This window comes from Protomyctophum bolini (assembly GCF_963924005.1).
Source record: "Protomyctophum bolini genome assembly, chromosome: 11".
Lineage (NCBI taxonomy): Eukaryota > Metazoa > Chordata > Actinopteri > Myctophiformes > Myctophidae > Protomyctophum > Protomyctophum bolini.
In genome coordinates, this window is record NC_137872.1 from 2,246,958 (window position 1) to 2,261,275 (window position 14,318).

The following is a 14,318-nucleotide window of genomic DNA, read 5'->3' on the forward strand; positions in this document are numbered from 1 at the left end:
AGCTCAGCTACATGTAGCTTAATACTCCCCAACACTGCAAACCAGGCACAGACTGTATGTAGTTGTTCTAGTTACAACTACATACAGAGTATGTAGTTGTAATTTGATTAGCAGTATACTGTGGTTACTTGGTTCCAAAAAGTGAAGACAAGTTTTCTTCAACGGTAAATCTGTGCCTGGTTTGCTGGGACTAGTTACAACATTACGTCATCCTTGAGAGAGTACATGGTGTGTATATGACGTAATGTTGTAACTTGTAACTTGTAACTAGTCCCAGCAAACCAGGCACAGACTGTATGTAGTTGTTCTAGTTACAACTACATACAGAGTATGTAGTTGTAATTTGATTAGCAGTATACTGTGGTTACTTGGTTCCAAAAAGTGAAGACAAGTTTTCTTCAACGGTAAATCTGTGCCTGGTTTGCTGGGACTAGTTACAACATTACGTCATCCTTGAGAGAGTACATGGTGTGTATATGACGTAATGTTGTAACTTGTAACTTGTAACTTGTAACATTACGTCATATACACACCATGTACTCTCTCAAGGATGACGTAATGTTGTAACTAGTCCCAGCAAACCAGGCACAGATTTACCGTTGAAGAAAACTTGTCTTCACTTCGAAGAGACCAAGCGAAACGATTACTTGCGCGCTCTGCTTGCGCAAGTAAATACATTGGACACAAAAAGGCAATACTAATACTAGTCATTAAGTATAATTAAAGCGGGTCATGTTTAAGTGTTTGGAATTGCAAACAGCTGAAATCAATACTATATCAGTATTCTGATATTAACCTGTGGGCCACATTAAGAGAAGGTGGGGGGCCGCATGTGGCCCCCCGGGCCGCCAGTTGCCCACCCCTGTTCTAACCAATGAGAAGTCTCCGTTGTGTGCCAATCTACAGACATTCTAACCAATGAGAAGTCTCCATTGTGTGCCATTCTACAGACATTCTAACCAATGAGAAGTCTCCATTGTGTGCCAATCCACAGACATTCTAACCAATGAGAAGTCTCCGTTGTGTGCCATTCCACAGACATTCTAACCAATGAGAAGTCTCCATTGTGTGCCAATCTACAGACATTCATTTCTAACCAATGAGAAGTCTCCGTTGTGTGCCAATTTACAGACATTCTAACCAATGAGAAGTCTCCATTGTGTGCCATTCCACAGACATTCTAACCAATGAGAAGTCTCCCTTGTGTGCCAATCCACAGACATTCTGACCAAGGAGGAGTTTAACCGTCAGCAGAACGTTGAGCCCTTCATCCACTACAGAGAGAAACAGGCCACTTTTGAATGCATCACCCGAGAGAACATTGAGGCTGTGGCTGCCAAGGTGTGTGTGTGTGTGTGTGTGTGTGTGTGTGTGTGTGTGTGTGTGTGTGTGTGTGTGTGTGTGTGTGTGTGTGTGTGTGTGTGTGTGTGCGGGTGTGGGTGCGTGTGTGTGTGTGTGTGTGTGTGTCTGTGTCTAAATCCTCCAGTTTTCTGAAATAAATATTTTCACGATTTTTCAAAAGATAGTAGACATACAAGCTGGCCGTATTCTCTTGAACAGGGCAAGCACTGTCTCCTGGAGGCGGAGCTCGGCTGCGTCAAAGATCTTCTGAGGAGAGACATTTACCCCATCATCGTCTACATCAAGATCTGCGAGAAGAACGTGAAGAAGATACGGTACATGAAAGCAACACGTCTACTGTACACAGTGACATCCTCATTGTTCTTTTAGCTCAGTGAGTGTACTTACAAACCACACTTTAGCTCAGTGAGTGTACTTACAAACCACACTTTAGCTCAGTGAGTGTACTTACAAACCACACTTGCACACTCTTCAGAGTCTTCAAGTGGACAGTGGTGGAAAAAGTACTCAATTATTTTACTTAAGTTAAAAGTACCAATACTGCAATTTAGAACTACTTCGTTACAAGTAAAAGTACGGAATTGAAAATGTACTTGAGTACAAAAGTATCGGCATCACTTAAAGTACTAAATGTAAAAGTATTTACATTGCAGAATGTCCCATTTCACAAGTTCAAAATGTGTGGGTCTTCCGTCAGGTATGACGAAGACCCACGAGGGTCGAAACGTTGTACCTTTAATAAATATTTCCCTAGGGTAGGTACCCTCACATGTTCTCCCCGTGTACCCTAGGGTAGGTACCCTCACATGTTCTCCCCGTGTCCCCTAGGGTAGGTACCCTCACATGTTCTCCCTGTGTCCCCTAGGGTAGGTACCCTCACATGTTCTCCCTGTGTCCCCTAGGGTAGGTACCCTCACATGTTCTCCCTGTGTCCCCTAGGGTAGGTACCCTCACATGTTCTCCCCGTGTCCCCTAGGGTAGGTACCCTCACATGTTCTCCCTGTGTCCCCTAGGGTAGGTACCCTCACATGTTCTCCCCGTGTCCCCTAGGGTAGGTACCCTCACTAAAACATGCAGTAATCCTGGTCTATAAACTGCCTGATGGAGGGGGACGGAACTGGTCGGAATAACGTGTTCCTTCCACGCACTACAGTCCTCTGACCCCCCCCCCCCCCCCCCCCAGGTTGGCAGAGGAAGTGTAGAGCCCAGGATTACATTAGATAATTGACACTGCGTGAAAGAATGGGTTGCAAAATCGTGGGATAAATAAAATAAAAAAGAATACATAGGATAAACACATGGAAGAGTGAATTTAAAGAACAAGGACAACAATGCTGCGAGGTGTGATGATGACGGTGTCTCTTCAGGGTTTGTTCACACGTTTCCTATAAACCTTCACACATGACCACAACTACATGACACCTCGCTTCCTTCCTGTTTCCTGTCCACACACACACACACACAGGAAGCTGCCTCTGCGCGTGGAGTCGGAGGAGGAGTTTCTGAAGCTCTGTCGGTCGAGGGAGAAGGAGCTGGAGGCCGTTCCCTGCCTCTACGCCAGCGTGGAGCCAGACTCCTGGACGGGAACCGAAGACCTTCTGAAGGCCATCAAGGGCAGAATACTGGAGGAGCAGAGGAAGGTGGTCTGGGTGGAGCAAGACCTGCTGTAGAGAGAGAGAGAGAGAGAGAGACATAGGCATACTGGAGGAGCAGAGGAAGGTGGTCTGGGTGGAGCAAGACCTGCTGTAGAGAGAGAGAGAGGACCTTCTGAAGGCCATCAAGGGCAGAATACTGGAGGAGCAGAGGAAGGTGGTCTGGGTGGAGCAAGACCTGCTGTAGAGAGAGAGAGAGAGAGAGAGACATAGGGCAGAATACTGGAGGAGCAGAGGAAGGTGGTCTGGGTGGAGCAAGACCTGCTGTAGAGAGAGAGAGAGAGAGACATAGGCATTGTGCACACATTTTATATACATTTTATATACATTTTCTACACACATGTGACGCATGTGCAGTATACAGAAGATGCACGTTCATGCACAAACATTTTACATTATAAACGTGTACCATGTGCATATACAGGATGTAATCTCCTGTAAATCATTTTACATTATAAACGTGTACCATGTGCATATACAGGATGTAATCTCCTGTAAATCATTTTACATTATAAACGTGTACCATGTGCATATACAGGATGTAATCTCCTGTAAATCATTTTACATTATAAACGTGTACCATGTGCATATACAGGATGTAATCTCCTGTAAATCATTTTACATTATAAACGTGTACCATGTGCATACAGGATGTAATCTCCTGTAAATCATTTTACATTATAAACGTGTACAACATTTAATGTTCAGATTCTCAGATACTCAAACTGTTAAAAGACGAATTCATACATTCTGTGACTGTGAAGTACAGTGTGTTATTCATCTTATTTAGCCAAATAAAACTATAAAGAATATAAACCATAAAGAACCGTATTTTTAAATTTAGGTTTTAAATTTTACTTTGTAATCTACAGTTAGTATTGATAGTGAATTAGTGATAGTACATTTATTTTTTACTTATTTCTATGCTTGGGACCCAGCTTTAGAATTATACCACTTATGTTGCACTTTGGTGTCATCTAGTGGCAAAAATAAGCTTTACATGCTGTAACAAGAATGATCATTTTGACACTTATTTTCGTTGCTGTCGAGAAAACCTCATAACTTTTTTGAATTTATTTGGCATAAATCAGCGCTATTGATCACCCTTTATGTCTGTGTGTTGTTTAGAAAATATTTAACCAATGGAAAGTAGTAAAAAGTGCTTTGGACAAAACCTCTCAACTCCATTGGACCCTCAAAATGTCTGCTAAAGCAACTAACTCCACCACCTCTCTCTCCTCCCTCTCATGGAAGTAATTGACAATATATAAAGTCACAACACCGACTTTGATGAGGCTGTGTTGTTTTGTTTTTAAAAAAATATACGGTTTTCTTTATTTCCTGAAAAATGTCTATTTTTCATTTCCTGAGTTATGATGAAGTAGAGATATGGTATATTTTAAATATTTACCTTTATTTCCATAATTGGGCTCTATATGAAAAGGATGGGGCTCTGATTGGCGGGGAGACCTTGTCCAAATGTGGAGTTTTATGCGTCATAGATATGTCATAGAGGACTGACACAAAGCTGGCCACATTCAACAGCCACATCTGGCCTCCATTAAAAAATATTTGCCAAATGTATTTCTGTGGTTTGTTTAAATGGAACAATTAGCATGCCAGATGGGTGTGGCGATTCAATCAGTGCCAGAATACAGACAGTCACAGCAAAGACAATTTAAATGCCTATAACTGGAGTGTGCAGACTCCACGCCTCTCACACCCTGCACTGTTCCTCAACGTCTGACACGTCTGATCTGGGCCCGCGGACCACCAAAGGGGTCTTAACCCATTTTAGGCGGGGATGAACCCCTTTTGGTGTTTTAGACATTGTTATAATTTAGCTATTGAAAAATAGCAGATCTACAAGCTCGGTGCATGCGCTACAAGCTTGTATAGGTCTGCTATTTTTGAAAAATCGCTATAATGTTGCGGAAATCATTGAATATAATAGCGACGTGTTGTGCGCTTGTAGATTGGCTATTTTCAGCATGCAACCAAGTGTAAAATGACTTATACTGGATCTCTTGTCCACTAGTCCCTTCCTAACATTTTAGTCTAGTTTTTATTTGTTGACGAAATTGTCAGTATATTTAGTCTTAGTTTCATAGATTCGTTTTCATTTAGTTTTCTTCAGTGGAAAAAGGTAGTCGACGAACATTTTTCGTCTTAGTTTTAGTCGACGAAAACAACACTGGAGAGAAGGGACCGGTCCGACAATGATCCAGAACCTCGACTCTACAAACACAATTTAATGGCTACAGTTTAAGAACTGGGAGGACGGATTCACACAACCTGTGACTGTGAGTCACAGGGAAAAGCACCAGATGTTGTTCCTCTCCAGAGCACACAAGCTTTATTACCAGAAGTAATAGAATTTTTTCTTTTATTGTTTGAGGTGTTTTGATGTCTGATGATTTGTGATTTGTTTGTTTTATATTATCTTAAGAGCCGTCCTCTTGAATCTGTAAGAAACATACAGTTATGCAATGATTTTTTTTAACTTTTTTTAAATTTGCAAACTTTCGTACAGTTAAGGCTCATACATAGTCTGAATCTTCGGTGGTGAGCTGACCACCGGCACGTTAAAATGACCACCGCTGAAGTGCCCTTGGACAAGGCATCGAACCCCTACCATGAAATGTTCTATGAGCAGGGCCTGGCTGTAAACAAGTTCTTGAGCTTAGTCCAGTTACCCTGCAGGTAACTTCTTTTACTTCTACAGCAGTGGCTCTCAGACTTTTTCATGCCAAAATGATACTCATTCATTAGCCTGCGGACCCCCATTTGAAAATATAATAATAATAATGGATTTTATTTATAATGCACTTTACATTCCTCGGAATCTCAAAGTGCTACAGTAGGCATTAGGCAAAAATATGAAACAATAGGTAAAAGCAGAACAAAATAACATTACAAGCATTAAAAGCACACAGTTTTAGCATCAAGAAACATACAAAAAACAACAGTTATTGGTCAGGGAATAAAATCAGTGGGTTTGGGGGAAGGCCTTATCTCGAAGCAGTCCATTGGCGGTGTGCGGGGAGAGCATTCCACAGTTCAGGGGCAGCTCTAAATTATAGCTGCTTATATGTGGCAGTTATATTATGAAAATATATGCCATGGACCCCCATAAGAGAAGACTTTTACGGCTCTAGGACTGTAGTTCATTTCAAGGACCCCCAGTTTGACCTGAATTAGGCTACGAACCCCCTATTTAATGGCATCTCTATATCTGAGACTCCAATGTATATTGTAAAATCTATCTTTATTTTTTACTCTGAGTACAAATGGAACCAAATGGACCCTAAACATTTTGTACACTCTTGAGTTACAGAGCCATACGAGTCTATTTTGGTTCCTAACGATCATTTAGCTCCTTCAGGGTCCCGGACCCCACTTTGTGGGGGGGAAAAACTGTTCTACAAAGCAAGGCAGATCGGGGTGCATACTTAGTTTAGACTAGTCATTGGTTAGACATGGGTTAAGGTTATAGGTTTAGGTGTGCTGCCCCGTGGGAGGTTAGGTTTAGGGTGAGGGTTTGAGTTCTAGTTGTAGGACTAATGACTGGTCTAACCAATGACTAGTCTAAACCAAAAACTGTCTAAACTAAGTACTGCTAGTTTCCTGGTCTCTGTTCTGTGGCTTCGGCTTTGTTTTCAAGAGGGTTTATATAGAAATGTGCATAATGGGAAAACAAGACGAAAATCGACTATAACATCCATCCATATTCCGAGTGCGTTTGCATGTAACGCAAGGACATTTAAATCTCGGGTACATATTTTTGAAGTGTTGTTTGGTTGGTAGATCTTGCTGAGCTGGTCAGGGTTAAAAGTACAGTGGATGTACTCTATTTAAGTACAGTTTAGAGGTATTTGTACTTCACTTGAGTATTTCCAATATTTTAACTTCTACTCCTTTACTACTCAGAGGCAAATATTGTACTTTTACTCCACTCCACTACTAGTTACTAGTTACTTTGTAGGTAGTGATTATTATTACAAAACATATACATTTACCACATCAGCCACACACATTTCTGCAATTTAAAAAAAATAGCCGATCTACAAGCTCACAATGCGTCACGATGCAACGCATAGTGAGCTTGTAGATCTGAAAAAAAAAAAAAAGCATCACTCTGTAATGCAGCTTTTTAAACCAGTAAAAAGAACATTATGCAATATCACAATATTATAATATCCAGAACCCTGGGTCATATCTATAGTCTCGTATCATGATATCAATATCACAGTGGGTTCTAAATGGACCCTTACAGGTCTATAAGTCTGAGAGGGTACACATGGAAGCAAAAGGACCCTTATGGGTCCATTTGGTTCCATTTGTATACGCTCACAGAGTTATGGAGGATGGGGTCCTTGAAATTATTCAAATTAACTAACCAATGCATCAATTTAAGAAGGTTCTAAAATCACTTCTCCTAACCACCAAGTATACATGTTCTCCTATAGCGGTTTTATTGTCTGACTTCTGTCTATTGTGTCTATTTTTCTCTCTTCTTCTTGTCATACAGTACATTTCAGTCCTTTCACTGTCCCTGTATTTTATCTGTATTCTAATGTTTAATGTTTAATGTTCAATATGATTGTTTTTTCTTTAAACAAACAAAAACAACTATGAACGTATAAACATGGAGGGTTTTTATAGGCTTTCTCCTTCACATTTTTTTATTGGCCTTTTGTATCATTTCCGAAATATTTTTGTATGTGAAAATAAACAAACAGACAAACAAACAAACAATAAAATGTAATTTATTGCCCAGCCTTATAGCCTTAAAATAGTGTCATTGAACTATAGCTATTACATTAGGCTGGTTGAAACTTGCACTGGCGGGGCCATAGAGACCATATTGGGGAAACGAGGTCGATGCCTGCCCACTGGAAATGTACAGAGAATTCCCAAAACACAGAAAGGGCCATTTTAATGGAATCAATATCATGGACTATACAGGCCTATCATAAATAGTGTTGTTTCTGTGGCCTATATGTTAACCCATTATGTCATGCTTTATAGCCATTTAAAAATAGCAGATCTACAAGCTCAAGCTTGTAGGTCTGCTATTTTTGAAAAATCAAAGAACGACTGACATATATATAGAAACATAGCTTTTTTCAGAAAAACTGTCATTTTCAAACAGACATTTTTAGAATCTGATCTCAGGTCAGAATGGGTTAACCTATATTAAGCTATAGTGTCCCTTTAGTGTGTGTGTTCTACGTCTTAAACGTCCACACATCTGTCACAGCATACAGTGAGTAGCCTATATTATGGCATGATGCCGTTCCATTTCCTTCGGTGTGTGTGTGTGTGTGTGTGTGTGTGTGTGTGTGTGTGTGTGTGTGTGTGTGTGTGTGTGTGTGTGTGTGTGTGTGTGCCCTTGACTTGAGCATGTTTTCAGAGTCATCTGCTGAAAGGACGCTTTGCCAGATTTAATCTCACTCGCACAATAAATAGATTCCTTCCCTGTAACACTGAATTGCTCGTCTATTCGTTCATGCCGTGCCATCCTCTGCAGACTTCCTGGCATTCTGGCATTATTATGTCTGCCACAAAAAGAAAAGAAAATAAAGAAATCAGACAAAATCTGATGAAGCTCCAAAATCTAAATAAATAAACAGAGACATGGGAAAATAATATATTATATATAGCCTATAGCTATTTATGTGTTTATACTTATTTATATTGCGCTATATTTAGCTAAATAGCATTACATTTATATCTCTTCGCATCATCTCTTTAATGCTTTACTGTAGGGGTAAATGAACTGCTGGGCAGATAACGTTATTCACAGTCCTCCTGTGGGATTAGGATAAGGGAGGGGGGAGGATGGGGGGGGGGGGGGAGAAAGGGGGCAGGGCCGGGAGAGAGAGAGAGAGAGAGAAGAGAGAGAGAGAGAGAGAGAGAGAGAGAGAGAGAGAGAGCATAAATTATCCCAGACAGGAGACATGCTCAAACAAACTGACCCAGAAATGTGAGAGTTTTCTCTAATCCGTGCACTCTGCAGAAACCTGACCACAAACTCTCGCGATGTCTCGCGTGTCTCGCTCAAAAAAAAAAAAAACATCCTTGCTTTGCTTCTGCTCGTGCATCACACACACACACCTCGCTCACACAGTCACACATTACATTACGCGCCGCACACACACACACACACATCATCATCATCATACCACATACATACACAATCCTCAGTCACAGGCGAGGAGAGCTGTCGGGCCCCGGAGGCGGAGAAGAGGTGAGATTGTCCTGTTTTTTTTGTAGTCATTATATTAATAACTGTAGAGACATCCTTTGACTTGACATGAACCCTAGCTGGTCCCTGCTGTGGGGGCACAGGTCTGACTGGCTGCCCTATAGCTGGGCAGATATACGGTAATCACTATAGCCACAGGATAAACTAAAGCATGGACTGTCCCTCCGGGCGGCGGAAGATTTCTGGTTGTTGTTCTCCTCCTCTAGATCATATAATACAAATCAGATTTAATCAAATGCACAAGTTTGTACATTGATTGTAAATAATAACACGTCCCCCGGTCCTCGACTCCCTTCCGAAGAACAGTTCGTTCCGATGCGAGCTCCCCTGTGAAAGGCTACATTGTATCAGCTATGAGAGAGACCGACAGCTTGGCATCCGTTTCTAGAGGACTATATATCTGTGTCTGGGAGGGACGGTGATCCGTAGAGTTATATGTGATCCCTGATCATGATGGCACTCAACTGTTTTTATCTTGTGTTTAGTTTAGACCGTGTAGTTTATTTATTTATTAACTTGCTGTCTATCTTAGCTTTGTGACTATGATACGCGGCAGCCGGCCACGGACCGGATTTGTTGCTGAGAGAGAGAGAGAGAGAGAGAGAGAGAGAGAGAGAGAGAGAGAGGTGTTGATTTTCAAAACTATACTCTCAGCCTACTCGGCGAAATAAGGAAATAATAACCGAAAGAATGTTGAGTTGAGACTTGAGAGAGAATACCCTGCATGAAGTCAGTCTGTCTGTGGAATGGAAATATATCGCCCTTTTTAAACGGAAGGGGGAAAAAACTATAGCTCTTTAAGCTATGGACCAGAGCTGTAGGAAAACTATACAGAAATGTATATTTACCACACCTACAATTTATTGTACATTTTCTTGTTTGTTTGTAAAAAAAACAATGACTTAATTTGATGATTATCGTAGCCTTAGGGCAGTAGTAGGTAGGCACCTAAACCTTAGGCACCTCAACATTGAATGTGCATTACTGATATACAAATATCACTGATTAAATATCATCCCCACAATATTGTAGCAATATCGAGTTTAAAGTTATTCTGGTAAAAAAAAAAAAAAGAATATGCATATCACCAGCCCCAACACTAGAGTGTGTCTTTCTCGTGTGGTTTTATTTTGTGTATAGTTTGCTGTAAGCAAGCACATATTATAAGGTACCTAAAAAAATACAGGCTATCTTACTACTGACTGGTCCTCAACCTGTCCTCATGCCTTGTGTCACTGTCACACAAACAAACCCGTCTTTATCACAAGGGCTCTAAAAGAACTAAAACATCTAAAACAACACAAACAAACCCGTCTTTGTCACAGTGCTCTAACAGAACTAAATAAAACATCTAAAACAACACTACAAACCCGTCTTTGTCACAGGGCTCTAAAAGAACTAAAACATCTAAAACAACACTACAAACCCGTCTTTGTCACAGGGCTCTATAACAGAACTAAATAAAACATCTAAAACAACACAAACAAACCCGTCTTTGTCACAGTGCTCTAACAGAACTAAATAAAACATCTAAAACAACACAAACAAACCCGTCTTTGTCACAGGGCTCTAACAGAACTAAATAAAACATCTAAAACAACACAAACAAACCCGTCTTTGTCACAGGGCTCTAAAATAACTAAATAAAACATCTAAAACAACACTACAAACCCGTCTTTGTCACAGGGCTCTAACAGAACTAAATAAAACATCTAAAACAACACTACAAACCCGTCTTTGTCACAGGGCTCTAACAGAACTAAATAAAACATCTAAAACAACACTACAAACCCGTCTTTGTCACAGGGCTCTAAAAAAAGCCCCAAAATGTGGTGAAAGTAGCGTCGGGGCGCCATGTGTCTCTAAGGCGAGAGTAAGGGAGACCTTTGTTAACCCATTCTGACCTGAGATCAGATTCTAAAAATGTCTTCTACATCCTGACAGTTTTCATTCTGACCTGAGATCAGATTCTAAAAATGTCTTCTACATCCTGACAGTTGTTTTCATTCTGACCTGAGATCAGATTCAAAAAATGTCTTCTACATCCTGACAGTTTTCATTCTGACCTGAGATCAGATTCTAAAAATGTTCTTCTACATCCTGACAGTTTTCATTCTGACCTGAGATCAGATTCTAAAAATGTCAATGTCAAAATGTCTTTATTAGGAACAATCCCTTGAGATGAACGTTTTCAAGGGGTCCGCAATTCACAAAGTACACTTCATACATAGACACTTTTTAACAAACAATTCAACCAGACAAAACAAAACAATACAATTCCTAGATAAACAAGAAATGAACAACAACAACAAAACAAAAAACAAAACTGCAACAAAACAACATTTCACATAACATAACGTAGACATAACACATGGATCATTGCATCATGGATCTGCTGCAGTGATGATTAGTGAAAACATGAACAGGTAGTCTCCAGATGAGAGGACAGCACAGCTTTAATTAAACAAATGAAAAGATGTTATTGAACGAATATGGACAGGTAGATTGTTTCCAGTCACAAGGAGCTTTGAACAAAAAATATTTTTTGCCAACTGATGTGGGTATATTGAAGTAAACCTGTGAGCAATGTCTAGTTTCAATATACAGTACGGGCTGAAACTGGGTCTACAAACCATTCTATATAAAAATATGTGACTACTTTTATTAGAACTATATAGAAGGACTGTCATTGTGGATTTTGTGTCATATGAAAGCAGGGAATCATAGCACAAATAATTATGTATTGGTTAATTACTAGTAAATCTTTGCAACTATACAGCTTATGAAACTGAAGTCAAAGTTAAAACCCATTTTGGGGCGGGAACCCCTTTTGGTGTTAGCATTATGTTATGCTTTAGCTATTGAAAAGAATAGCAGACCTACAAGCTCATAGCGCGCCACCGAGTGGCGCGCTATGAGCTTGTAGGTCTGCTATTTTTTGGAAAATCAAAAGAACGACTGACATTAGAAACATAGCTTTTTCAGAAAACTGTCAGGATGTAGAAGAACATTTATAGAATCTGATCTCAGGTCAGAATGGGATAAAACACCATGTGCATCATGGCGTTGGCTATCATGCAGAGATGTAGGCTACAGTAGGCCTACTGTAACTACAGGACATTATCATATCATGCATAGTGGGGGTGGCATTCCTTTGTTTTCATCATGGTCATGATTTCACGCCCAGCTCTGTGGATGTCTTTTGTTGATTGATCTTTGAGACGAGACGTTCGACACTGCTGGTACTAGTGATCACAACATGTCATTGTTTTTTATTTGAGATTTACATTAGACACACAACACCAAGCCTGTTTATTTATTTTTATTTAAATAAATAAAAGAAAATCTCAGATTTGTATTTCTCCCGATCATTTGAAAATGACATCCCTAATTACAGATATATTATAGAACCAATCCGAAGGCTTTAGGACCTTTATAGGCCCTTCAGGGACCAGGGTTGACTGTGGCTTCGTTTTGTTTAGCGCTGTTCAAACTCAGCCTCGCGTAGCCCCGCCTTCATTCGCCTTTTGCGATGCACGTTGTAACGTGGCGGCGGTGGATCAGCGGTAGAGTGGCTGGATGGTTGCCAGTTCGCAAGGTTGCCGGTTCGAACCCTGTGGGCTTCCCCAGAGTTACTGTCCAAGTGTCCTTGAGCAAGACTCTGAACCCCTAATTGCTCCTGATGTGCAGGTTGGTGCCTTGCATGGTTTCCGCTGTCATCTGTGTATGAATGTGTGTGTGAATGGGTGAATGTAATAATGCACAATCTATGTAAAGCGCCTTGGATAAAGGCGCTATATATAAATGCACCATTTACCATGCTAGTTCAAAGTAAACCCATGCATTGAATTTAGATGAAGTCAGAGTTATCAGTTAGGTGGAGATCTGTAATTGTCTGGCTATACACAAGACGAGGCAGAGGCTGATCTATTCTGAAAATAGCAGATCTACAAGCTCACAGTGGGACACAGGCGCGTGTACTTTTGGTGCGCGACACTGCCGTACGGTACGCCACATACAACACTTTGGAAAAGCTTTGGGGGAGGTACAGTACGACAGACGGAGGCTATGATTTATGATGCATAAAGTTCCTCCCGTAATATGCAGGCATTTGACGGCAACCTGCGAGTTTGCAGCTGGGAGCGGGACTCGGGTCAGCTCCCATGAGGATGGGAGAAAGAAAGAACTCAGCCCTTTACAGCTGGGAGCGGGACTCGGGTCAACTCCCATGAGGATGGGAGAGAGAACTCAGCCCTTCCACTGGGAGCGGGACTCGGGTCAACTCCCATGAGGATGGGAGAAAGAACTCAGCCCTTCCAATTTGAATTTGCTGCCAGGCGACTTAACTTAACAAGCTGTTTTCATCAACCTGAGCAAAAGACTGTCTCACTGGAGCCGTGCTCTCAATTCAAAGGGCTTTACTGGCATGAGGAAACATAGGTTTATACATTGCCAAAGCAGAAAGAACAATACAACAATACAGCAATACAATCAAAACAAACATGATGTACATTTGAAGGTCAGAATCTTCAATAGATCAAATGATTGCGAACGCAGTGAGCACTTACTATGAGACCTAGCAGATCATGTCTGTGTGTGTGTCTGTCTGTCTGTCTGTCCGTGTGTCTGTCCCGCTATCCAAATATGGAGTGTGTTGCATCAGCAATGACTCAGCTCCATATATGGGCACAAAAGGGGCCAGGTCCACTCAGCTCCATATATGGGCACAAAAGGGTGTGTGTGTCTGTCCCGAGTGATTTGTCATTTATTCTAATTGTTATTGCAATTTACGATCTGCGTTCGCTTCCCGCGTTCGCGCGTCTTACTCGTATGTACCAAGGTCACAATGATTAGTCTTTAGGGTGGTTGTGTTCCATTTTGATATCCTTCTCCTATATCACAGCAACTCACAGATCTTGCTGCTGTGTTTTGCACATTGTTGTACTTCAGCCCAGCAGATATGGGAGTTTCTTTTGTCATTGGCTCTCATTATAAGCATTTCCTGTTCTTTCCTGCCCAAATACACTGTACGC

The 14,318-nt window shown here is 41.0% G+C and overlaps 1 protein-coding gene across 1 annotated transcript in view; it reads left to right on the forward strand.

Moving 5' to 3' along the window:
* Positions 1 to 3,034, forward strand: part of card11 (caspase recruitment domain family, member 11) — a gene marked incomplete at its 5' end in the record, with an annotated part of 36,544 nt that extends 33,510 nt beyond the window's left edge. Inside the window, 3 exons of the mRNA XM_080776454.1 lie at positions 1,220 to 1,341; positions 1,561 to 1,676; positions 2,828 to 3,034. Coding sequence (XP_080632580.1) covers positions 1,220 to 1,341; positions 1,561 to 1,676; positions 2,828 to 3,032 — 443 coding nt within the window. The 3' untranslated portion in view covers positions 3,033 to 3,034. The remainder of the gene's footprint in view (positions 1 to 1,219; positions 1,342 to 1,560; positions 1,677 to 2,827) is intronic.
* Positions 3,035 to 14,318: the final 11,284 nt, after the last annotated feature.